This window comes from Cydia strobilella, chromosome 23, assembly GCF_947568885.1.
Source record: "Cydia strobilella chromosome 23, ilCydStro3.1, whole genome shotgun sequence".
NCBI classification, from domain to species: domain Eukaryota; kingdom Metazoa; phylum Arthropoda; class Insecta; order Lepidoptera; family Tortricidae; genus Cydia; species Cydia strobilella.
Window position 1 is genome coordinate 5,194,786 of NC_086063.1, and position 27,357 is coordinate 5,222,142.

The 27,357-nt window shown below is 37.7% G+C and overlaps 1 protein-coding gene across 1 annotated transcript in view; it reads right to left on the reverse strand.

The window, feature by feature from the left end:
* LOC134751830 (pleckstrin homology-like domain family B member 2) overlaps positions 1-27,357 on the reverse strand; it is an 89,983-nt gene that overhangs the window by 49,356 nt on the left and 13,270 nt on the right. The window contains exon 2 of the mRNA XM_063687324.1: positions 13,443-13,595. Coding sequence (XP_063543394.1) covers positions 13,443-13,516 — 74 coding nt within the window. The 5' untranslated portion in view covers positions 13,517-13,595. The remainder of the gene's footprint in view (positions 1-13,442; positions 13,596-27,357) is intronic.

Below are 27,357 nucleotides of genomic sequence, written 5' to 3' on the forward strand. Positions count from 1 at the left end.
GAAACCGATATGCGTCACGACACAACACAACACGACACGTCAGACAAATGTGAACCGAGCTTTACTGTTGCGTCTGTTTCCACAGCGGCGGAAACAGACGCAACAGTAAAGCTCGGTTCTGTATTTTTTTTGATAAAATGAGTGACGGAATGAACGTCATAATCGCGGCAGTAATGCGGCTGCGAACGTCACTGCAGTCAGCTGTTACTGTAGTTGACATCCAAACGTCACTGGCGGCCTCACATTATAGTCTGTATCTTTAGGTATTTATAAGAATGTAAACAGAAGGGGAAACATGTTGGGGCACCTGATACGGCACGATACTTACATAAAGTCTATAATAGAAGGAAGAATAGAAAAAAGGAGAGGCAGAGGAAGACCGAGACGTGCGTTTTTGGACCTAGCCAAGGAGAAAATCAACGTAGTGACGTATCAGGAGCTCAAAACAGTGGCAGAAAGAAGAACGGAGTGGCGGTTACTCCACCGACAAGAGCCAGGCTCTTAAGAGTTATGATGATGATGATGAAACAAACCACAATAGGTATTTTATTGGGCAAGAAAATTCATCAAGTCAATTAATTTCAAAATCAAAAAAAACTCGATGTGCCAAAACTTACAAATTCGCTCGAAATGTATTATTTTGTTAAGGAAATAGACTCGAGTATGCAGAACGGACTTTATGTTAAAAGTAAATTATCATTAAACGTCAAACTGGATGGAAAATGGACAAACTGGACCATTCGCACGTAAAGTACTAATATAAAAAAAAATATTACATCTGAAACAGTCCATAATATTCAACTTCAGTTCCGCAATCAACACACCGAATACCTACATCAGCAACAAAAATCAATGGTGATGATCTGATGATAGTATGAAGTTTCTCATGTAAGTAAATATTTCTAAATTAGCAGGGAATAGCTGCTGTATTTGACATTACATTATCATTAGCATGCCAGATCGGCTATCTCAAGCCAATTAAGTGTTTGTATTTATTAGTAGGTAAGTAGTTAGCTTTTGCTTGCCACTTGCGTTATTTATTGACTACGCCTTTTCGCTTTCTCATTGCCTCATTATTGATTTATATACACTGAGGTACGCTTTCTTGATACCGCCGTTTTCTAAGATATCTATTATTGGATTATATATTATTGGAAAAACCCTATCGAATCTCGGAAAAAAAAATACACATCAAAAATATTTAATAAAATAATTTGATTTGTTCCCAAAGTTGTGTATAGATGGCAGCACCAATCTCTCTCGCTATATCGTAATTCCGTAAGGAATTCGTATAGGAGGTGCAAGCGCGTGCTGCTCGCCCTTATAGAGTTGGTCAAAGACGCCTAGTCTTAGTAAGATGGCATATAGTCGACAAATTGGGACCGGTTCCGCCGTGGCGGGGTGACCTAGGGGTTCAAGGCGTAACATTATAAACAGTTGAGTTACATAGACAAAGTATTAAATCATAAAATTGCAGTTTAGATTCAGATTAAAGCCCCATTTAGACGGTTCAAGAAGTGGCATTACGATTTTCGTTACATTGCGGTATTTGTTCGATCGACTGAATTCATTGTACTCTGTAGCTAGCAATCTATCGAATATTGCATGCACGGTTTTAAACCGTCTAAATGGGACTTAAATTAAACTAGCTGAATCTGACCGAATGCTTAAAATTTTGGAATGAACTGTAACTTGTAACCACGTTAAATAATTGCGGTTTCAAAGCAAAGTTAGAAAAGTAACCGCATTGTTTTCTAAGCTGTGGCCATTTGTAGTTTATTTAGATAAGCGCCCTCTGAAGTCGGTTAAAAATCGCTTCCTCTCTATGTTTACGTTTTGCTACGTTTCGTTATGGTTGGCTGAGGCTGTATAGTGTTACTGTCAGATGTGATTAATGCACATGGTATGGGCGTATACATGTGGCAGGCAGTGCAATTCGGAGTACTGTGGTTTTGATCAGCTTAAATAAGTTTGTGGTGTTTTTTGTGACTTTATTGGTTACTAACCATTTGATTGAATATTTTATTGGCATTAGTATACCATCAAAGGAATAAACAGACCAAAAGGCAACATTCACCAAGTACTACATTATAGGCCACGTTCTCAATTTTTGTGAAACTTAAAGGCTACGTTCGGCTTTAATTTTAAGGGTTTCGTACCCAAAGGGTAAAAACGGGACCCTATTACTAAGACTCTGCTGTCCGTCTGTCCGTCCGTCTGTCCGTCTGTCACCAGGCTGTATCTCATGATCCGTGATAGCTAGACAGTTGAAATTTTCACAGAAATACTGTTGCCGCTATAACAACAAATACCAAAAAGTACGGAACCCTCGGTGCGCGAGTCCGACTCGCACTTGGCCGGTTTTTTTCCGTATACCGTCTACGGGATTTTATCGAATACTGTAGTGACAGCAAATTTTGTATAGAAACGTTAAAAATCGTTCACACAGCGTCTATGCGGGAAAGGCGTCCAGCTGTCACTACGGTATTCGACAAAATCCCGTATACGGTACACGGGAAAAATTAAAGCCGCATGAACCTAGCCTTGCAGAGATTTTTTTTTGTGTGCGACTTGCAATTTCCTAAAATTTTTCTCAATTTGATTGATACTAATGCACCGGGCGCACACCGGGCGAAAGAGCCTGGGGTCAAACGGAGGTCCCCAAAAATTCCTCTGATTTCGTGCGCAGACTGCATGGAAGAGAGAAGACGCAAAACGAGTTGTGACGTCATAACGTCTGCGTACGTGATTTCCCTACAGCGGTAGGGTTTCCAATAGCTGGGCTTCCGCATAACTTATTAGATTATTAATATATCACATGTCTGTTTACGAGATCAGCTGTTATACAAGAACATGCGACGTTTTCCAGAGAAATACAGAAAATACAGCAACACAAGTAAACAACAAGCGGTCTTATCGCTAAAAATATATTCCAAACCTTAGATCAATATTTGATTTATTTTTGTGCTCTGCTTATCACATGCTACTTATACTAGTAATTTGCCCCGGACAGAGAATTCGCAAAACATACATACATTTTGATCTCTCTACCTCCTTAACCTTCAGGCCGATCCTTCTCCCTAAAAATTGTATTTACTTATCTTATTCCATGAATATTATGGATGAAAATTACTTAAGATATTGTCTGACAAACATGAGATGAACAAACATTAAAAGTGCACCCATTATTATTAGTTGATTAGTTTATTTCTTTCCTCTTTTGGTGTATAGTTTCGCGTGATAAAGATAAAATACTCACCAAAAAATAATACACAAATCCTAATGACTCTTATAATTATCGGAATAATTTATTTATAATGTAACTCAAATCGATGACCGTTTAAGAAGATATATCATACATCATACAGTATAAATTGTAGCCATGACTTTTAAATAACAATTTACTGTGTGAGAATGATCAATGAACACTATGATTAATATTATTATCACTATATTTTTTTAATATGCAGTATTTCCGGTTTAGCCAAACAAAGTCAATGTCTAAGTTTATACTGTAATCTTGTTTATTATATAACGAAAAAACTAGTTATTAATTGATTTACATACAGCATAGTGAATGTTTTGCGTCAACAAGGTCAATGGGTGAATTATTAGTAGACAGGTAAAGAAGGAATTATTTAGATACTAGCTTTTGCCCGCGACTTCGTCTGCGCGGACTTAGTAACAGCAGCTAAAGTAAGTATAGCGCCTGGAAAAATCTCATAGCAATCTAAATTTGAGCATATTATGCACACAAATTAGCAGGCACTTCGTTAATTATCTCAATTCCACCCCGTTTTTTACTTTCTTAAGGGATGATTTTCGGGATAAAAACTATCCTATGTCCTTCTCAGGGACTTAACCTATCTCTATGCCAAATTTCATCTAAATCGGTTCAGCGGTTTAAGCGTGAAGAGGGAACACACAGACAGACAGACAAACAGACAGACCGACTTTCGCATTTATAATATTAGTATGGATAATATAATATATATAATATTCACAACAGGTAAAACCTTAACATGACGACATGACTACGATTGTTACTTATTTTCAGAAAACAATAAAAATCTGTATTTTCGCTGTTTCTCGCAGCGAAAAACATGCTAAAGAAAAAAGTTTCTGCCGCAGACAATAAATTCATGTGCACTTTTTTTTAAATATGTTTTTTTTTCTTATATTGTTATAAATCCTATTTTAAAAGAATCCTTTTCTTTATTTACCGACTAACAAAATTTTACATAAATATGCAATTTCCTACATACCTCTACCTACTATGGTAGCTATTGTGACCCTGCAGCAAGAACATTTAAATACTCCCACAATTAGTAAAAGTGACAAGGTATAAAAATGACCGGTCTACACCATGGTACCGTATGTTGAACAATAGTTCTAATTCAAGGCTCTATTATGCAACACTAACTGTACCACTGTCCACTGAACAAATATATACCTATACCTAACAGAAACATACAAATGTTTGACTTTCTTCAAACATCGCCGCTACCGTCGACCGCAAGTGTAAATTTGTAAAAGCATATCATCTGGGTAAACTTTATCTCTTCTAATGATCAAAGCTAAAAAGCACTAATATGTACCCTTACAATATGGATGGATATAGGTCTAAAGTTTAGCTGAGACGATCGGTAAGTAAGTTTAATAACTTTACCACTGAACAAATATATACCTAACAGAAACATACAAATGTTTGACTTTCTTCAAACATCGCCGCTACCGTTGACCGCAAGTGTAAATTTGTAAAAGCATATCATCTGGGTAAACTTTATCTCTTCTAATGATCAAAGCTAAAAAGCACTAATATGTACCCTTACAATATGGATGGATATAGGTCTTAAGTTTAGCTGAGACGATCGGTAAGTAAGTTTAATAACTTTACCACTGAACAAATATATACCTAACAGAAACATACAAATGTTTGACTTTCTTCAAACATCGCCGCTACCGTTGACCGCAAGTGTAAATTTGTAAAAGCATATCATCTGGGTAAACTTTATCTCTTCTAATGATCAAAGCTAAAAACCGGCCAAGTGCGAGTCGGACTCGCCCACCGAGGGTTCCGTACTTTTTAGTACTTATTTGTTGTTATAGCGGCAACAGAAATACATCATCTGTGAAAATTTCAACTGTCTAGCTATCACGGTTCATGAGATACAGCCTGGTGACAGACAGACAGACGGACAGCGGAGTCTTAGTAATAGGGTCCCGTTTTTACCCTTTGGGTACGGAACCCTAAAAAGCACTAATAAGTAATATGTACCCTTACACTATGGATGGATACAGTTTTTAGCTGAGACGATGGGTAAGAAAGTCAGTACAGACTGCTTGAAGACTTGGTTGCATGATGCTGAATTTTATGTCAAGTAAATAAAAATGTATTATATAAACTAGGTTTAGTCCCAAAGCTCAGCCATCTTTTACTAGAAAATCACCACGCAACTTCTTTACTAACCGCCTGAGATAGGTAAATGGTAACTGGTAATAGAGCTATCCCTTAGACCCCGCGTACAATTTTTTGTAGGTAAGTACACACTACACATTCCACAATCTATTCTGAACTTTTATTGATTAACAGGTTGCAAATTCTAATACAAAACATTTGGGTGTCATAAGGCTACAATAGTAACCTTTTATTTTTCTAATTAAGCTTACTGACCGTGCTGTCATAAAATAACTCTATTACAACGTTAATAAAGTCGTTGTTAAATAAGAATTCAATTTTCACGACAGATGGTCACATAAGGTGAGGATTGGTACGATCGACCTCCACCTTATTGTCGAAAACTCGTTAAAGTGATTGAGACATGTATGGAGTTTGACAGAAGCCAGCGAAATGTGAAGTAAGCTGTGACCGTTCGATTCATCATTAAATGCCAGTATTTTACTAACTAACTAACTAACTAACTATTTTGGCTCAGTTATCCAAGGAGAATCTTGGCCACCGAAACGAGAACGTGCCACCTGTCCTGATCCTGCGCAACTTCCTGCCAATTACTGACGCGAAGCTGAATCAGATCCGCCGTCACACTACACACGTTTACTCACAGATCTAAAATTTATAGGATTGTCTGTCAAACATCAAAACAATTATTTTATTCTGGTAAGAAAAATTAAATGAAGGCGCTGGTGGCCTAGCGGTAAGAGCGTGCGACTTGCAATCCGGAGGCCGCGGGTTATAACCCCGGCTCGTACCAATGAGTTTTTCGAAACTTATGTACGAAATATCATTTGATATTTACCAGTCGCTTTTCGATGAAGGAAAACATCGTGAGGAAACCGAACTAATTAATCCCAATAAGGCCTAGTTTTCCCTCTGGGTTGGAAGGTTAGATGGCAGTCGCTTTCGTAAGAAACTAGTGCCTACGTCAATTCTTGGGATTAGTTGCCAAGCGGACCCCAGGCTCCGAGCCGTGGCAAAATGCCGGGACAACGCGAGGAAGAAGAAGAAGAGGTAAGAAAAATAAAATATAAGTAGAAACAAAGTCCACAGGCTTCCGGGCTTCGTCAAGTGGGCACATCAGTAAATCAGCTACAGGCTTCGTCACTTACAAATGATGTAATCCGCAACAGGCTTCATCAAACTTCACCACTAAATTAAACTAGGCTAAGGTGCCACCCCGGGCCGTAGCCGGTCAAAACGTCCCCTAAGTTATGACACAGGCAGCGTTCAAATACCAAACTTTTACTATTGTGTATAAAATATTGTCTTCGGTTACCGCGATAGTTAGTCATGAAATAAAACTATGAAAACGGATTATATCGCGTACCTACTATATTGAATTTATAATAATACATCCCGACGTTTCGAACCCTTTACAGCGTTCGTCACCCGTTGACCACGAAGTTGAGATTTGGTACACATATGTAAGTTTGTAACCCAAAAACGGACATGTAAAGTAAACAAATGAATTTTCAACATGGCGGCCAGTTTTGGGGGGTAAATGGGAAAATTTAAAAAATAAAGTTTTTTAAACTATATTGCGTGTTACATATCAAATAAAGGTTTAGTTTTAGGGTTTTGTTAGCATAAGGTTAAATTGTACATGTTAACTGTATATCTGTCTCAATAAAATGTAAAAAAAAAAAAGAGCTCATTTTGAGAATCTCAAATATATATTTTTTTGTAATTTTAAAATAAATAGTTTAGAAGTTATTTAAGAAAATAGCCAAAAGATTACCCCCCCCCCCCCCTTTAAAATTATGAAAAAAATACACAAAATAGTTCTTTACCTATAGATGAAAAGTGCTGTCAAGCGTGAGTCGAACTTAATTACTTAGTTTTTGATACGACCCTACGGATTTTTAAAAACCCACGTTTCACATAAAAAATACATTGTTAAAAATTGTGTAATGTACGGAACCCTTGAAACGCGAGTCCGACTCGCACTTGGCCGGTTTTTTTTAGAATTATACATTGTAGTATTAAAAAAAAAAACAGAATGCACAGAGCTCCACCAGACTACCACAAAGCCACAAAGGTCACAGGTATCTCTGACCATGTTTTTATTTACGCCGCACAAGCTATATTATGTAATCCGTAATACCATAGACAAAGCAAACATCGAGTCGTGTCAATACTTGATGATTTCCGTTTTTTGTCCGTGCCTCGAGCAAATGACTCGCGATTATGGATAATTGTACAAGAACGACCTTGTAAGGAATGATTCCACCTATTATGAGATTTGTACCTAAGCCGTGCACATTCGAGAAAACCTTTGATTTTTGTTTTTTTAAGACTTACACACGAACCTAGCCGCCGCCATACAATCGAAGTTAGATCTCATTTTAAAACGACATACTGTAATAATATGAAATTTGTAATGAACGTTCAAATAAGATAAATAAAACGTTTCGTGGCTTTAAAAGTAATACAAAGAAATTAAAGCGAGTAGAAGTTCAAACTTTCATGAGTTCGACACTCGTAGAGGTAGACTACATAATAAAAACGAGTGACCACTTTTGAGCTGCATAGTAGCCACTTGCGGCCGCTTTAATGCACCAAAACGTAAGGTTAGGGAAGTGGAAAATACGAAAAACTGTATTCAGGAGATACAGTGGGTGCTTATATCTTTAATGTAAGTACAATTATATACACAAGCAAATATTCATCAAAAAATCACGCATGCACATATTATTTCTGTTTTCAACACTTTCAATGCACTCGACATCATTCCGAACCGGCACAGAGAACCGGTATTTTGCGCCATGAGTTGCTGCCGATTTGGCAAAACCATAGAAGCGGAGCGTGAATCTCGCGACCTAAACGCGTAAGCGCCATGAATTTTAATGCGGTTACGAGGTTTTGGTCGCGTGGTACAGGTTGTGATTGCGACAAGTTACCTCAGTGGATTTTCGTCGCCGTTTTGGTATTTGAACGCTGCCTGTGTCATTTCATGGGGACGTTTGGGCCGGTTACGGCCCGGGCCTCGGGGTGGCACCTTAGCCTAGTTTAATTTAGTGGTTAAGTTTGACGAAGCCTGTTGCGGATTAGATCATTTGTAAGTAGGTGACGAAGCCTGTAGCTGATTTACTTATGTGTCCACGAACTGTTCGAAATCGGTAAACACTTAAACAGAGCCTTGGACTCAGAACATCTTAGTATTAGAGTTTACATACCATCTATCGAATTTACAATGTGATTCTCCTATGTGTCAAAAATCATGGGTTCAAACCATGTCTTTATTTTGCTTATCGAAATTTGCGCAACATGGTACAAGAGATACTAAACTAATGTTGTACCTAATGTTAGCTAACCAACCGTTGGTTCTACCACGGAAATGGAAACTTAACAAACCGTAGCACCTTACAATATGATTTATATCACCTGCAGGCAGACTATGCGTCACTTAACACTGCCCATCTGTCCGTCCGTCCAATCTAATAAACATTCGGTTAACGGCTCCGTAAATCTAAATTAGGGCTCCAGCGTGCCCCATTTTATCCCGTATGACAGTTAGTGCTCCTCTGATGGTGACACGGTTAAGTTATTTTACAGTATCTTAACTATGTTCATAAGTTCATAACCGCCTGAATCCGAGATAGATTCGAGATGGGATAGAATCATAGTAAAAAACACAAGTGCAAGGCCTGAGTGGACGCTCGAAGCGGAGCGTTCAGTGGGGCGTGCAGCGTGGCGTCGGGCTCACAAGTGATTTGAGCAGCGAGCACAAAGGCCGCTCCTATACGTTTGCATTTGTTTAACATGCACGCCGCACGCCCCGCCCCGCTGCACGCCCAACTCGAGCGTCTACTCAGGTCTTACACTAAGACAGACAATAAGGTCGTGTAAATATATATTTGGAACGAATTTGCTTGTAAAAATGTTTGTGAATTCTACCGTAACATTCCGTTTTTCAAACTTTTTTTTTGATCGTATCGTACTGGTTTCGCTACACCTCTTGTGACAGTGCCTCGATGATGTTGCATTTCGTAATCCGAGCTTCATTTCCTCGTTGGCAAGATTGTGGGCTCTCTTTTCATGGCGGAATCATTTCGATCATTAGTTGGCCTTTGAAGATTAGCTAAGTGGAAGTTTGTGTCAGTGTGTGGTTTATTCTTATCTCTTTATTTTCTTACTCTAATTTCCACACAACGTTTCCTTGTACCTAATAATAAATATTTTTGCATTCGAGGCAATTTTGAGGCCTATATCTGCTTTAATAACAAAACTTTCATGAGACACAGACATATTAAATATATTAATCCGTCACCGTCAACGCAAGCTCCTGATGACACTGTACGGAGTGAAACATTATTTAATATGCCTATATCTGCTTATTCTTAATTCGATATTTTTTTAGTTTTATACGGGATTCAAGCAGTAATCTGGTAAATTATATCATTTGCATCTAACATCATTGATGACGCCATAGGATAGACTTTTGTTATCAATCACCGTTTTACTAGTTTTCCTAATAAAATAAACACGCGCTTTTGTTTTCTAGGTTTCGTCGCTCACGGAGCAACGAAGCAAATAATTGGACGAGATTCTAATCTACAGTTTGGAAATTGACCTGAAATATAGAAGGTAGGAACAGCAACTTCCTTTTAAACTTAATGTACACCCTGTGATATTGGTTATAAGGCTTAAATTTCCTCGGCAGGGTACGTTAATTTGAGTATTTTTGTTGAGGATCGAATTGTGGAAACCATTTTCCGACTTTAGGTTTAGTTAGAGAGCACGATCTGATAATCGGGGTGCGTAGCCAACATGCCAATAGTTTACGCTCTGTACCGTAGCGAACGAAACGCAACTGACATTATCGCAGTTGTCGCACTAATATGGAAGAGTGATAGAGAGAGACTACCCACATCATACATCAGCTTTCAGAAGTATAAGACTTATAAACTGAAATAGATATCACACTAAAGACAAAGTGACCAAGTCCACCGGTGGCCAAGGCGGGAATGGAACCCGCGTCTTCTTGTATAGCCACGAGCGGCGCTGTCGCTAAATCATAGATGCTGCTTAAATCATCTGCAAATATGTATAAGGCCGATGATAACATTGGCATGATTAGGTCTAAATTTTGATTCTTTGCTGGCCTGATATCAAGTCGGTAGGAAGCAAACTGTTAATAATATCAAAGTTCAATCATGTATATTTATTTATGTTCCTACGAATCAAAGTAATTGCGTATAAATTGACTTGATTTACTGTCTGAATTAGGGCCATCTTGAAAATAGGTTAAAGATGACACTTGCCCCATGCTTTATTGACAAATGCCCCATATATGTATGCTCATTTAATATTGTCACTCATTATGAGCACAAATTAATATGAAGGCCATTGAAGGCATCCAAATGAAATTGAATTACTAATTATTATATTTTTCTTACTTATGCAAAGAGAGAGAAGAGAGCTTATATTTTTATTTTCATTTATTTATTATTAAGAGGTTCAGTCATTGTGTATAGTTTTATATCAATTGTGGTTTCTCATAGTCACTTTACAAATCAAACCTATCACTGATTATAGCAGGTAACATATAATTACGCCGTTTCATTTAGAAAAACAGACTTAACTGGTTAAGAAACTGCCTATAATATAACTGAAGAAACTGCCTAAGATACGAGTATAGGCTATTGTTAGTCAACTAAGGCAATGATTAAAATAAACTGACAGTTATATCTATGTGCCATAAACACGCAACTGAAATAAACCGACTTTCGCAACTCTATGCCTCCCTAATTGCATATAATATGCAAGTGCAGACATTAAACGCGGTAAACACTGTATCTTTATCTTAGTTGTTTATTTAGTACCTACCTATCCGTTTAACTTCGACTCATGGGAAGACCTGGCAACAAACCGCGCTGATTGGAGGAACAGCCTGTTAAGAGGTCGCGAAACCCACGATAGGTCCTGGTTTCAAGACTTGGCCCGAAAACGCGCCATAAGACACATCCGCGATGAGGGTCGCCTCGCTGTGGACCCTCAATGTACTTTTGCTTGTTATAGATGTGGACGACTGTGCCGTTCAAGGATCGGGTTATTTAGCCACGAGCGACGCTGTCGTTAGATAACACAACTCATGGATGCTGCTTAAATCATCTGTAAAGATGGACAAGGCCTGATGATGATGATCCGTTTAAATAATAACTTCTAAATTACACCCTACGTATGTAATCTATTTTCTATTCCATCAAACAACTTGACTTGTAAAGTTGTCTTTCCACTGAAGCGGAGATGAGGGGGGAAGAAAAAGGAGACGTGCGGGAATTTGAGGTTTATGCGTTATAACTTGCATTATGCTGTGTGCAGTGATCGCCACACTCATTTTCGTTGAAAAAGTTAACGTTTGACAATTCATTTAGCACAAAACACAGCGCCATCTTCTTCAGCTGTCAAACTTGGGAGCACAATTTTTTTTAAATTTTACACCACATACAAACAAGAATCTTGCAAGGAATGCATTAGAAACTTGCCCCCTTATTAAAACTTAGCAAACCTCTGCAAAATTTTGTCCCGTTCTAACAAACACAAATGTCAAAATGACGGATAAGGACAAACAATTATCGAGGGCTTGTTAAGTATTTAAGGTATGTCCACACAACACACATTTGCATCTAGCGCCTTACAACTTTCAATTTGTCTTGCGTCAAGCGCATGCCACTTTGATTGCCATAGCGTCGTATACGCAACTTTAGTTCATGCGTTACTATTTACAGCGCAGCCATGTCCATTGTCCACGCCTTTTTATATTCAGAAAGGGCATCCGCCACAGGCCCACAGCGCATTACGCTAATCGATTTAAAAAGTTAAAAAGGCAAAGGGCATAGTGTGGCATAGTTTAATAGCGTTGGAGAAAATTACCATAGTTGACCATGAAAGCACTGCATGGAGTGGCCTTACACTCCCACTGGAATTATTGTCATTGTTAGTATAATCAGCCTGCGGCAAGAATTGCACGTATTCCCACGCCAAATATTCATAACTAATGTGAGGTGAAGATCATGTTGCTATGCTAATTGCTATTTAAAAAAACCGGACAAGTGTGAGTATTTGTTGTTTTAGCGGCAACAGAAATACATCATCTGTGAAAATTTCAACTAGCTATCACGGTTCATGAGATACAGGCGATACAGCCTGATGGTGACAGACGGACAGTGGAGTCTTAGTAATAGGGTCCCGTTTTTACCCTTTGGGTACGGAACCCTAAAAACTAAACAAATTAAATGTTTGTTTGATCTTAATCCCTGCGGAAACATGTAGATAATGTAGATGTGTTGCGTCGCGCTCTGTGAACACCGCAAATTGTGTTTACAGTTATTCGTGGACTCAAGAGAGCATATCTCACACTCGAAACTTGCGTTTATTTGGCCAGTTTCGTGTTTTATCCGGCTACGACTGTGCTAAAAAGAAGCGCTAATAAATTCCCCACACTGGGCAAGAGCAGGGACTCCATCCATCATACTAGCCGAAAAAACGTCCATTGTTGGACAAAGTGCCCTGCTCAATCAATCAATTCCTTGCAATCTTGACTTGGTCATGACATCTGGTCTGGTTTGCCGACGATCTCGTCGGTCTGCTAAACAGGCCGGTGTGCTGCGTTCGGTAAGTAGCGTTACCCAATAACCTTTTTTCCCCATCGACTCCCTATCATCGTTTCATTGACTTCTTTCATCGATTTTTCGGTTCTACGAGCAATGAACCCAGTCCACTTCATCACTTCAGTCTGGCAATGATGCCAGGAGTCTCTAAACTACAGCCAATGGGCCAACTGGAGCAAAAGAGCATAATTTCACGATAATAAGAGCACAAAAAAAAGGATTGACCGTTGCCCTTTGGGTCTAACATTTTGGAGATTTCTGCTGTAAGTCATGTCGACCTTACTTCTTACTGATTTATTCCCTTTCTAATTTATTCCCTTTCAGTGACTGCCCAATGGGAAAATACTGCGGCAATAAAAAAAGAAACCAACCTCAAAGCGCTGCCCTGCTCCCTGACATCGACCCCATTGATGACGTCTTCGCCGCGCGCTTGCAGGCCCGACATTTTCCACCAATCACGGACCGGGAGTGGATGCTACGGCGCGCCACAGCCAATCGGAGCGCGTAGCGTCATGGTCAGCATTCTGAAAGAGACAGTTACGGTTTAAATTCAGAAGGCATGCAATATATACAATAAGAAATATTCACACATTGATTTGTTCCAGCATAGATGTAATAGATTTGTTTCTGTCATCAAACAAAATAAAAAATATAAAAAATGTCAAATTTCGTTAACTTGTAGCTAGTAATAAAATTGTAAAAAAAAAATTGTAATCTTGTGTTGTCTTGTTATGATTGTTATTGTAATTGTACCTATTTGATTTCAAATTCTAAATTGAAAATTGTGCTTGTTATTTTCCAAATTCTAAATTATGCTTGTTATATTTTTAATCGTGCTCGTGGAATATTACTGGATGTTATTGTTAAATTCAACTTACTACTTATTCAAAATACCTAGTAATTGTACTTTTTTTTTCGGAGCAAAGGAATTTTGTATTAACTATAAGTGGAAACTCTTTTGGCCTATGTTCTAACTATATATTTTACCTTATTGTATTATTATGTGCTGTATGTTTCCCAAATAAATAAAATTATAAAATTATAAAGGCACTGTGGTGGTGGATGATTATTCATTCATTGTCATTAATTCACAGTCAGTATTATGTAATATTCGTAATTACATCGTGTAAAATTTGTGATTGTATTATAATATTATAATACGGATTACAAAAGATGACCTTGCGGTTTTGCGGTTGATATCATAAAAATGTGACCCATTGTTTTGTTAAAATTGTGTTAAACTTGACGCATTATATGAAACATGGTAACAAAACCATTCGCATTCATGAGTGAATAACGTAGACGTCAACGTTTTACAAAATATTTGAATGGTAGTGTTTTAGTGTTCCGTACCCAAAAGGTAAAAACGGGACCCTATTACTAAGACTCCACTGCTCGTCTGTCTGTCTGTCACCAGGCTGTATCCCATGTACCGTGATTGCTAGACAGTTAAAATTTTCACGTATTTCTGTTGCCGCTACAACAACAAATACTAAAAAAGTACGGAACCCTCGGTGGGCGAGTCCGACTCGCACTTATCCGGTTGTAATTGTGAAATGTTACTTTAAGAGCTCTCCTTACGATCGACTAACCTAAATATAACCGGTTACTACTATCAAGACATCGATATACAATTAATTATCGATGAAATGAAATACTTAGTACTTAGTGTTTGTTCCTAATTTATTTATTGTAAAGTTTTGAGCTTACTTTTTTTAAATATCCGTTAACTGCAAGCGTCAAATGTCAAACAACTAATTTCTCGTGGGACTTTACAGGAGTCCGAACACTTTTTTCGGCCATATCCAATAATGGCAATAATCCATCGCTCTTGCATAGGTACTCGTATTCGAGTGATAAATCTGATTATCTTTCGATATTCGCGGTAGGCCTTCTTTACCTTGCCACCTTGTAGCTGTAGGTTACCAACGTAAAAGCTAAACTCTGATTACCTTCTAACACATGTCTAGATAACTGTAGTTACTGCCGTCTTCCTGTCTTCACGGAACACTGTCACACAATAAAGACTAACGTAGGTCAAACTTGGCCAATAATGTCTTATACAACCGTTACACAACATGACAAGACAACAGTTATCCGCTAAGCCTTACTTCCTGGCAGTATATTCATATTCAAAGCACAAGCGCCGGTGATTTTAACTACCGAAAACTAGCGTAAAGTGACCTCAACACCAGTAAAGGTTACACGACTGGTACAGCGTCGTATCACATATGTCACTGTCAATTTTTTTGATAAATTGCGTTGTTGGCATTGCAGTCGCGATTAAATCGTTCAATACGTCGCTCATTTTATCGAGATTTCCCGCAGTATTAGGTAATGCAATTTGAACGCACACAGAACAGACAACATAACTGTTAGGAAAATAATCAAAGAAGGACAGTTACCAGCCGGATGACATATTTTTTCGGGGCAGTCGGCATCTCACAGTCCATGTCATCTTTTCAATAATTTATCCTACGGCTACACTTTATGTAGACAGGAGGACAGTGTAGTGCAATGCGTGTGAAAGTTCTTTTCATCCGTGCTTGGTGCTTCGTGTTTTGTTTTACTCGTAGCAACTCCTATTCTGTTTGACTATTCTGTTCTACCGTCAAATCAAATCAGCACAAAAATTAGGTATAATTTAAGACTTTATTTATCTTTATACTGGTTCCCTTGAGCTTCCGAATCACGCTTGGTTAGTGATTGGAACATTGCACTAAGGGTCCTTATACGATGACTTTATGGCTTGAATTTAAAGTCACGGATGTGGTTCGCGTGAGCGTGTTAATGAATGGTGAGCGTAAGATGGTTGAGGTTAGGTGTTTTATGAGCTAAAGAGCCAAGAAAATTGTTTACTTTCTTTGGAAGTATCTTTGTCTTGAAGTTTGGCGGCCTCCCAGCCTATTCGGAAGTGACCCTGCCTTTGAAACCGGAGATCCCCGGGTTCGAATACTGGTAAGGGTTCGCATATAACAACCAACCATTTTAGCGCATAGGCATATATGTTTGGTTTTATTTATAAATTTTCTAGTACCCACAACACAAGCCTTATTGAGCTTACTCTGGGACTAGGTCGACCTCTGTAAAATTGTCCTATAATATTTATGTATCCATGCGAAGTGACTCGTTCTCATAGCTCTTGAGTCAGTGCCGGACTTGCCACGTGGCAAAAGTAGCAAATGCCACGGGCCCCGCGCACCATCGCACCAACGCATTGTGGATTAAAAAACCAAAGTTTCACTTCGTTCACTTCGTCCGACAAAATTAAAACAATCCATGGGCCCCATTATAGAATTTGCTACAGGCCCCGCGCCCGCGCTGGCATAATCCGGTACTGTTTTGAGTGTTGCTTCTATAGGTTTAACATGTATTGCTTAATGAGGCCGCCTGTAAGAAAGCGGCAATTTCAATCAAAAAGTTTATCATGTGATAAAAACGATCATGCGTTGTAGAGAAGTGCCTATAAAACTAGAAACTGAACGAATATAGTCATTCAATCGGCTACCGATAACAAGGTTAAGGTAAACGCTCGAAAGGTCCCACGTACGGACGTAGGCGAAACAGTTTTCGGCATATAGTGTCTAATAATTAAAGTTACGATACATTTATGAAACTGTTCGCCCAAGCTGGTAATTATTGCAGACTACTTTCCAACAGCTACAATAATTAGTATTGCATAACGTACAGATACGCTAATTTAATTTCAGATCATTTAGTACGCTCCGACTCCGACCCAATTTGTACGCTAATCAGTGTTGTCAGACCGGCTAGTTCTTTTTAGATGAATTCCAGAAATTACATAGGAAAATAACACTTATGTCTAGTAGATAAGATTAAGAATTCATTTAAACAATTGGTGTATGCGTGATGGGGAACTTAAAAGCTTTGGCCGCCTTCAGCGTGGCCTATATGTGAACTTTCGTGGGATTAAACTAATACTAAGGCACCGGACACGCTATACATCAAAAATCACTTGCGTTTCTAGTTTCTATGTGTGAACGGCACGTCTATACATGCGTCATGCGTCATTGTGTGAGTAAGTTGGTTAAAAACCGTACTGAGCGTTCGGCAAAAGCTCGTCAATTTGCTGTCGCGGGGCGAGGTAATTCGAATCGGGGCGGGGCGGTGCGTGGCCTTACTACTACTTATTCTGTGCTAATGCTAAGGTCAATGTGCAGAAGACCGTCTACAAGCTCTTTCGACGTTCCTAATTTTTGCGTTTGTACACATACTCCATACAGAAGGTCGGTAGAGCAGAGGGTGCGAAGCTCTTCTTTTCTGGCTGTGTCTGAGCGAAGTACGTATTCGAATACGAGAGTTCTTGCCCTATGACGGTCTTCTCAACCAAATATTGTGCGGTCTTTCCCACATTGACCATATTTGATATAATTCAACTATAAAAACTGATGTGTGCTATAGCCAAATTGATTATGAGTTGTAAAGAAAAGAATTTAAAACATATGTAAGAAGAAGGGAGAAAGTTCTACTGAAGAGGCAAAGTACAAAAATACTGTCACAATTTCCAAGGATTTTCTCAACACTTATCCATACATTCCCTACTATTTTATCCTTTCCCTAACGAATAAAAAGTGTCTAAAAGTCACTTATCTCGTTATCTGTGCTTTATATACAGTTGAATGCCGGCTATAATATTTATTACCACGATAAAACGATTTCTCTTACAACTACACCATAAACTACTATTATTTATATTAACAAAATGGCGAAAGTACACGAACACTCGACCTTGGCAGTAAGATATTATAATTTAGATAACGATTGATGTAACAAATGTAAGCTAAATATATCAGCACAGGAATAAAGAAAGTAAACAGAGTAACAACTTCATACAATCGTGTTTGAGTCTATTGCTGCTGTACGAGTAGGTTTTGATTTTGTTTGGGCCGCTTGAGTACAGTAACTATCGGGATCCCGTTGTTTGACGTAATTATTGAGTCTTAATGTAATGGTTGTCAGATTATCGTTAGTCATAATTCTGAAACCGTTAACTTTTCAGGATGTTTGTAAGGTTATCCTATAGATAGGTTAGGTTTGTCTTATGGCAATCCTGAAAAGTTACGCGTTACTGAGAAAACCAAATAATGACTAACGAAAATGAGGACAAAAAATACATTATGACTTAAAACTATATGGAAAACAATAGAGACCCATTACTATCACTTGTAGTACCGTAAAACTACCCAACTATTGTAGTTCTATTACTATAACTATGATCCAAATATTCAATACGTATTTAATTAAATATGCAGTTTTCGATTTTTTCTGAGTTTGTTCTCTCACTTATAAAAGTATTTCGCCTTAGAATAGAATTAGCTAACTCAAATAATAGTCTTACCTAAGATATTCGAGTTCGTTTTGGGCCATTGGTGAGAGATTTTGGACTAAGATTGGGTGGTTTTACTCGTGAGTATTGGTCATGTAAATCTGTTTACAAAAATAGAGGCGACGACCGTCACAAAGGCGCAGCACAAGGGTGGCAATTTACACACTCTACTCAGTTTAAAGATGTTACTCTATTTCGTTTCATTCCTCCGTGGCATCAATTTGGCAATGTACGCTATTGCGAGTTACATTATTTATAGACGTAATGCATTTTTTTCTTTATTTATAGCTTGGCCGGGAGCTAACTATAGTTTGTTATCATAACATTCCAGGGCTTGTAACGTCTTTAGTTGCGTGCGCTATCTTTTTACTTATGATCTATGATTAACAAAAAAGAGTTATGTTTTCCTTTGCAAGCTTATATTTGTTGGCACGCATCGCGGATTGATTTATTGATAATTATTTATGAGGTGTCGTCCGATCCGTCTTACTGTACAGGTAGTCGCATACAAAATTATCGGTATGTGACTTTTATAATACGTCATATATTTTCACTCGCTGCGCTGTGCGTGATATTTTGCGTGTGTCTGTATTTATATACAGTGGAGGTAAAATTGTACTTGTAGTAGAAGTATTGTTTTATAAAAAAAAAACTTCTAGGTACTCGCTTCATTTTCTTCGTATAACAATGTTAGCTACGAAAACTAGTACCAAACATATGTTACGCAAATTGTTCATGGCAAGTTTCATGTAGCTAAAGCAATTTAAGCATGTCATTTGGGGCATTTTGTATGAAAAGGGACCTTATTGTCGATGGCGCTTACGCCGCACAGCGTCGCGCGGCATTGTATTTATATCGGAGCATCGTTTATAATGGCGTAAGCGCCAACGACAATAAGGTCCCTTTTTATATAAAATACCACATTTTAAAACGGGAACGTAACTTCGATTAGTTCGATTGTATAGGTGCGGCTCTTTGGCGGCGGGTTTGTAAGACTTAAGAGGCCGGTGTCGATTTTAGTCGCAAAAATGTAAAATTGATAGATTTAGTCGGTGAAATTGTACACCTTTTGTTGCCTAATTGAAATAAAAAGTACTGGTTTCTATTAGCACGTCTTCTTATCTTACCTTTTATCAGATAATTTTTTTGAAAACAGACTTACTAAATTAGTAATGTTGGCTTTTCTGATGGACGTTTAGGTAAACGCGCGTAAAGCATTGATTTTGTCGCTCTTATTTGTAAATTTCGTAAAGTTTGGACGGCTAAACATGGTAATTTTGTATTACACATATCCTGTACTTGACGTTTATCAGACTACATTTTTATTATTATGACTTTGAAGTAGTGTAAATGAAAGTTAGACGAAATCAATTTTCTCCAGAAATTACTTCAAAACAAGTGACAGTTTCTCTGAAAATCGACTTAATTTCAACATAATTTTGATACTTAAACAATCTACAACATTTGCTGAAACTATTCTTATACATCAATTTGTATAATTTACCACCATAACTTTTTGATGAATTTTTAAAAAGTACCCCTTCTTTTCATATATTACCGGTGACGCACGCTCGCGACCTCATTATTAAAAGGCAAGATGAGAAGACGTGCTAATAGAAACCAATACTTGTTATTTAGATATTACGTAACAAAACGTGTATAATTTCAACGACTAAATCTATCAATTTAAAATTTTTGCTCCAAAATCGACTACGGCCCCTTAAGTTACGATAAAGTTAAAAACGTTTATTATACATTATACAATACCTATGTTTAAAACTTTACGTCTTTATCACAGTTAACTAAACACCTCACGTAATTGAGTCTTAGCATATAAAAACGGCAAGGTCCTAAGTATGACCAAGTATTGTCGTTTAGCTCTGTACAGTGAATACCATGTGAATACCTAAGTATTAGGAAACTTCAAGGTAAACTCTTGTACAGAGAATACTAGAATACCTAAGTATTGGAAAAGTTGAAGGTGGATTTGACTTGTTTTTATGACAGATGGTGTCATGAAGGCCATAACATATTCGCTTCTGTCTAGTTAAATGAAATGAAATGAAAGCATTTATTTCGGATACAAATAATCCATATTATGTTAGTAGTAACTTATATTAGGTGTGTTAGTAGAAAGTATAATTATAATTACAATTGACATGCACGGGCATGCAGTGAGCGAGGATAGGGCTGTCCATCCTCTCAGCGATTACCTTCAGGAGAGTGTTGGTACTGCCCCGCACGCGTTCGCCCAGGGACGCCACGCGCTTGCGCAGAGGTAAAGGCAATGTCAAAACTTTTTTCGAGTCAACTTTTTGCCGCGACATGCATTAAAATTTAAATCATAGAAAGTAGGGGGCTAAGCTATTTGACCCACCAAGCATAACAACTTAACATATTTACTCACTTTTAGTATTCTTATAAATTTCACTGTTTTCCCCATATTTTTCCCATGCATGTTACGGCTGTTTTGCTTGGTGGAGCAAAAATGCCACATGATTTATTAAAGAGTTGATGCCAAATGTATGTCCATACATATAAAAATATTAAATAGGTACAGATACCTACAGTCGCCATCAGATGTATCAATGAATGTATTCCAAAATATTTGAACACTCACTCCTTATATTGATTTGTAAAATGTAGGTATATATTTGAAAGCATCTTGGGCGCTTTGATATATATATATAAGATTATGTAGGGTAAGAGAAACTATACTTTATTTTGCTCGTGGCTAGAGGCTGTATAAATATTCCCTACAAGTGTTTCTCTTACCCCATCTAACCTGAATAGAAATTGTAAAAACCCCTTGCCAGATTAAAAAGCGAAAAGTATGCCAAAAATATTAATGCAGCAATATTGGCATAAAACTGCCGTTTCAAATGTCTTATATTATAAATATATCTATGATTGCTCTTATTATAAAATGGAGGTACCTCTTTAACTTTGCTCACCCGTTACCATCAAGATGTCATCTGCTTGACTTCCTCAATCCAAGTGAACTAGTCTGAACAACCGTCTCTTTAACTCCCGCTTAATGTTGCCAGGTAAGTCATTAAACATTACCCATCACCCTAATATTAAATTCAGGTATTTTAAGAATGTTGCCTAGTAAAATTCATATTTGCTTGCTCTTTTTGATATAATTATTTAAAAAAAACCGGCCAAGTGCGAGTCGGACTTGCGCACCGAGGGTTCCGTACTTTTTAGTATTTGTTGTTATAGCAGCAACAGAAATACATCATCTGTGAAAATTTCAAGTCTAGCTATCACGGTTCATGAGATACAGCCTGGTGACAGACAGACAGACGGACAGACGGACAGCGGAGTCTTAGTAATAGGGTCCCGTTTTTACCCTTTGGGTACGGAACCCTAAAAATCATGACTAACTAGTCAAGACATAGTGGTGATGTTCCAAGAGCAAACAATATGTTATAGCATGTATGTTCTCGAAAGCAGGTAATAAGGAAAAACAGAGTGGTACCACGATAAATATATAATAGGTGGCTTATCTGAAATTCAAATACGTTTTAAAAGGTAAACAGACTGCGTCCTCGCTTCGTATTGACGCCCGTGACAGTTCGTCTGGCGATAGAAAATGGCGGCGCAAGGCATAAGCAATGAGCGATGAGCGATTTTACAAGCTAACGCTTTTACTAATACTAGTAATACCGACACGCTTAATCAACTACCTGTTGGTAGGTTCTTTGAGGGGGTGTCTATGTCATGTTTTCACAACAGCGGTTATAGGTAATGATGGACGCTGTCATGGACGAAAAACTTCGATCTCTTTATATCGAACGGTATCAGCAAGTGACGATCGCTCTATTATCATCTCGTTACCGCAATTAACCGTGTTCATTATACGTGAACGCGTATAGGCTGTAAAAATAGCTAATACTGCGGTTAGACGAGAAGCACTAGATGGCAGAGAGAGTAAATATAAAAGTAAATCAGTACAAAACGTGAATTGCAAAAAAATCCAAACTCATTATCGAACCTCCTCACCAAATTCGACAAAAATCTATCTCTCTCTATCGAGCGGTCTCAGCAAGTTATGTTTGCTTTTTCATCTCGTTACCAGTTGTCCATTGTACAGGAGGTTTAATTATTTGTACTCGCTGCCCGCCTATTTCATGAATCTGTTATACATGATCCGAACGGCAATCTTGAGGTAGTTTAGCGGTTTTACCATTCAGACACCGAATACGGCGTTCGTGCTTTGTCAAACAAATGGCCTGTGTTTAGGATTCTTGAGGTTTTCGCGTGAATAATCTTTTGAGCTCCTTGCGGCAATAACCGTGTTCATTATACGGGAATTTTAATTATTTGTACTCGCTGCGCGCTCATCTTATGGATCTGTTACGTGATCCGAACGCCAATCTTGAGGTAGTTTAGCGGTTTTACCATTTAGACACCGAATACGGTTTTTGTGTTTTGTCAAACAAATGGCCTGTGTTGAGGATTCTTGAGGTTTGAAGAGTCTTTTGAGCGCGTTGATTTATTACACTAGTTAGTACCTTATTGGCACTGTGAACCCCTTGGCTCCGCCATTTTGAAACATTTCTAAAAAACTGAATAGACAGAAACCTACTTAATATTATAAATAAATGCGAAAGTAACAGTAAGTTTGTTTAAACCACTGAACCGAGATGAAATTTAGAATGGAGATAGTTTAAGGCCCGAGGAAGGACATTGGATAGTGTTTAACAATCATCATCACACGCAGACGAAGATGCAGGCAGAAGCTATTTTAAAATAATTATCGCATTTGCTTACAAAATTTCACTAGAATCAGTTGAGAAATACGAAATCACTTTTGCCAGGTCAATAATGTTTTTCCACTATACCCCAGTAATTTTCAATGAAAATGATGCAATGCAATATATAGGTATAATTCTTTTTGGTTTGTCATTTTCCCCCTCCCCCCTGCCTTCGATGAGTTCGATGTCATTATAAGCGGATTCTACTGTATTATAATTATTATTAGTGGTATAATAGCTTGAATATCAAGATTTCGTTGCGTCTTTCTGTCTGACGAATGTGGAGGACCCGCGCGAATGCGCCTTTTCATACAAACGTAGTCCTCATTTTCCCCTCTGGAGATTAATATTATAGAAAATTATTTTGACACTATTTATTGTATATCAACCACAACTATTCCCCTACGTTATAAATTTTTATCGAATAATTTAATTAGGTTATTATAAAACTTAGGAGCATTTAAAAATTTGTATGAATTTCAAATTAATAGGTACAAATACTACAAATTATGTAAAAATAAAAATATTTTCCATCATGGGACTACGTTTGTATAGAGAAGCGGCCGTCCCCTTTCCTCTTAAGTATAGATTTCCCATTCTAACAGGAGATATCGAAAGTATGGTAATTAACCTTAATTACTGTAGTTACTACCCATCGTTATCGATCATCTATCGTCTCGATCGCTCTTAAACCTCCTTTAAATATAATGTGAACTCACGAAGTTAAAAGGTCATCATGTATAGCCGAATAATAAAACATTAATTACATCATTGTTCTTATAGTTTAATTATTTGGAGAATGGAAATTCCGCAGACATATCTAAGTAGGTAGATCACCCAAATGCACATCGTGCGCCTAGTGCCTACGAATTATTTTCTACAAAACACATTCGGTCATTTCATTTGTGGTTCGATATAATTATTTCCGACCTTGGATTTTTTGGGACCTTTAATATGTTTGAATAACCAGAATTCAAAGCTTCAAGCAGTTGAAAAACCCCTTCATAGAAAATAGGACACATTTTTTTTATAGAAATTTTCATAGAAAGGTTAAAATCTGTACAACTTATAATTTTGAATACAGAAACAAAAATAAAGTTAAAAAATACATTTAGGTTTTTTTTATAGATACATCTGCAGTTATACTAATTAAGTTAATAATTCATGTAGAATTAGCCACCACGACTGCCACGTGTGTCATGACATAATACAATGGCACATTTTTGTCTTAAAATTCCGGATTTAGGACTAAATAGGGAATGTGAAATAAATAAATAAATTGAATTGAATTTAATTGAACAAGCTGACTCTGCATGGCATTTTCAATTACAATGTCTGGAATGTTTATAATGACACTCCTCACTTTGTTCTGTTCAAGTCGGTGCATATCAGTGCAATATCAGTCGGTCATAGTGACGGCTAGAGTGACCAAATATATCGGGACACATCCTAATTTCTATAATAACAGTGGTGTTTATATGTGATGTCTATGCGCCTATAAATCTGCGGAAAAGACCTTATTGGGCTCAGTCGGTCAATGTTACGTCACCTACGTTTAGGCGCTACGTAGAGATAGAACGAGGTCAGGCTATTTGGAACTAATCGCTAGCTCGAATTTTACAAGCGTAGGTTTCTAACTATTGTTTTATGATTTATGTATTTGACATTGCTCATTTAAAATTCGCTCATTGTCTGTTAGAAATTTCACTTTTGGACGTTTCTCCTGGTAAAAAAGTACATGTAGGTACCTAAGTGAAAAAACCGGCCGAGTGCGAGTCGGACTCGCGCACGAAGGGTTCCGTACCATTACGCAAAAAACCCACGGGAGCCCCACTTAAATATTTATTTGATTCAGTTTTTAGTATTTGTTGTTATAGCGGCCCACAGAAATACATCATGTGTGAAAATTCTATCACGTTTCATGAGATACAGCCTGGTGACAGACAGACAGAAAATAGTCAGATGGTCATACACAATGTATGGACTGACGTTTATCTGACATGGCAATTTTTATGTTACGTTCCCCTCCCCCGCAAAAATCGGCAGACTTTTTTGTACAGAAAATTACAGACCTATCGGGCTAGCACATGATTGGCGCAAGAGTATCTCGCCGCGACATAGACTACCCGTCAACATTTAATTTATACAGTTAGTAAAAGACGGGTAGTCTATCTCGCGGCGAGATACTGTCGCGTCAATCATGTGCTCGGCCTAAAGGCGTCTCCGTTTGGTTCTACCTATCCTCTAAGTTTTCAACCGATCAATCAAATACCACAAAGTAACAAAACTCGTATCGTAACGTCTTCTAAATGAGCCTGTATAGTAATGAGCATGGCCTTTCTAAGTTTCTACAGTGCAAAGGTGCAATACTTATTGACTGCCGAAAATCAATCATTTCCATACGTAATGTAACATTAACCCACGACCTCGCTACTTTGCCCGCGGAAGTACTCGCCTAATATTCTAATTGCTTGCGCGAGTGATGGCGAGAAGAGCATTGTACTGGGACCTGGAGATCCGCAAGGAATATTGTCTGGTTAATAGACATTGTAACTTACAACTACTTACTTGCTTTGTATTTGTATTTATTTGTACTTTAAGTGGGCGATCAATAAAAAATGTGCCCTTTTAGTATGTTAATTCTAGTATGTAAATTGTATCTTCTGCTGGTGATCCTAATAAACAAATAAATAAAAAAAAGTAATAAGTAAGTAATAAATAAAATAACTATAGGTAAGTAAGTATTTAGTCAAAATCGATATCGATATGATGGAGTTTTTTTTAAATTAAAATGTTGGTGGCATACAAGCACACCGCCCGTCCGATGGTAAGCGGTTACCGTAGCCTATGGAGGCATGTGACGTCAGTAACAGTGATGTCGACAACTGTCGCACCTGTCACCGTCGTAAATTAGGGGCCTGATATTATCTGGAAAAAAACAACGAAAATGTCAAAACACAAATCAAGAGATTTTTAGTTTGTCTGTGATAGTAAAGTGTTCTTCGTAATTCAAAAGTATTTGTGACCGCGACCAATTTATAATCATTTAAGAATGCAAATGACTTAAAAGTGATTCTGGAAAGTATTATATGCAAATGCATACACAGGGCACTTTAAATATATCCCTGTGACTAAGTGCTAACAGGTCACTCCACCGTACCTTATAAAGAAATCCAGTTTTTGCAGTCTGAACCTTGAATTGATTTTGAAACGTAAATCAAGTGGGCAATTATATCGGTCCTTTTTTAGGATTAATTGGCAGATCGTTAATATTGCACAGTATGTTTAGATGTACGTATAAAGGTAGCAAATCAATGAAAGAACTAGATTAAGATTATTAGAAGAAATATAAATACTACATTCCTTTTGATCCTTCAATTTATGATATATTTAAATTATTTTGAACTTTAAATTCAAGATACTATATCAATAATCTATAGCTAAACTAAGCTAATCTAACGTCCTGGCCACGCGATATACCCCTAAAGGAACTAAAAGAAGATGGAGAGAAAAGAACAGCTTCCGCAGTTTTAAGTAATTGATAGCTTGTGAATAAAATGATAATTATGTTGTGCTGTTCTGCACTACACGTCGTATTTCTCAACCGATTCTCTTGAAATTTTGTGAGCAAGTTCGATAATTATATATTTTTTTTAAATGGCGGAGCCGTGGGGGCTCCAATCCAAATTCCAAACCCACAAGTTGTAATGTTTATACAGCATTTTTTAAAACAAAGATTAACTGCGCGCCAAATATGCCTAACTGTAAGATCACCGATCGGCTTGATCATACCTCGCCTTCAAGTTGTCCGTTAGTAAACCGACTAAATTTGTAATCTAAACAATTTGAGATCACTGAGACGGAGCGTCCACTGATATCAGATAAGAGACGTCAAACGAGCCACGGTAAATTTGTATAATCTGGTTTATTTTACATTTCGAAACGTGGATTTTTAAGTAGTGTTAGTTGAGAAATATTAACACCAACAATATCTGAGTGAGCTGTAGGTGTATTTCCATTTGGCCCCGCCGTGCACTGCACAGATGGAAATAGGTGCGTTAATATGAAACATTCCCATCTGTCCCCGCCTCATGTATGGCGGCTGTCACGTGGGCCGGGAACAAATGGGAATACACCGAGCTGTGGGCAAAGAGCACCGCTGAGTAGCAGCCCAGC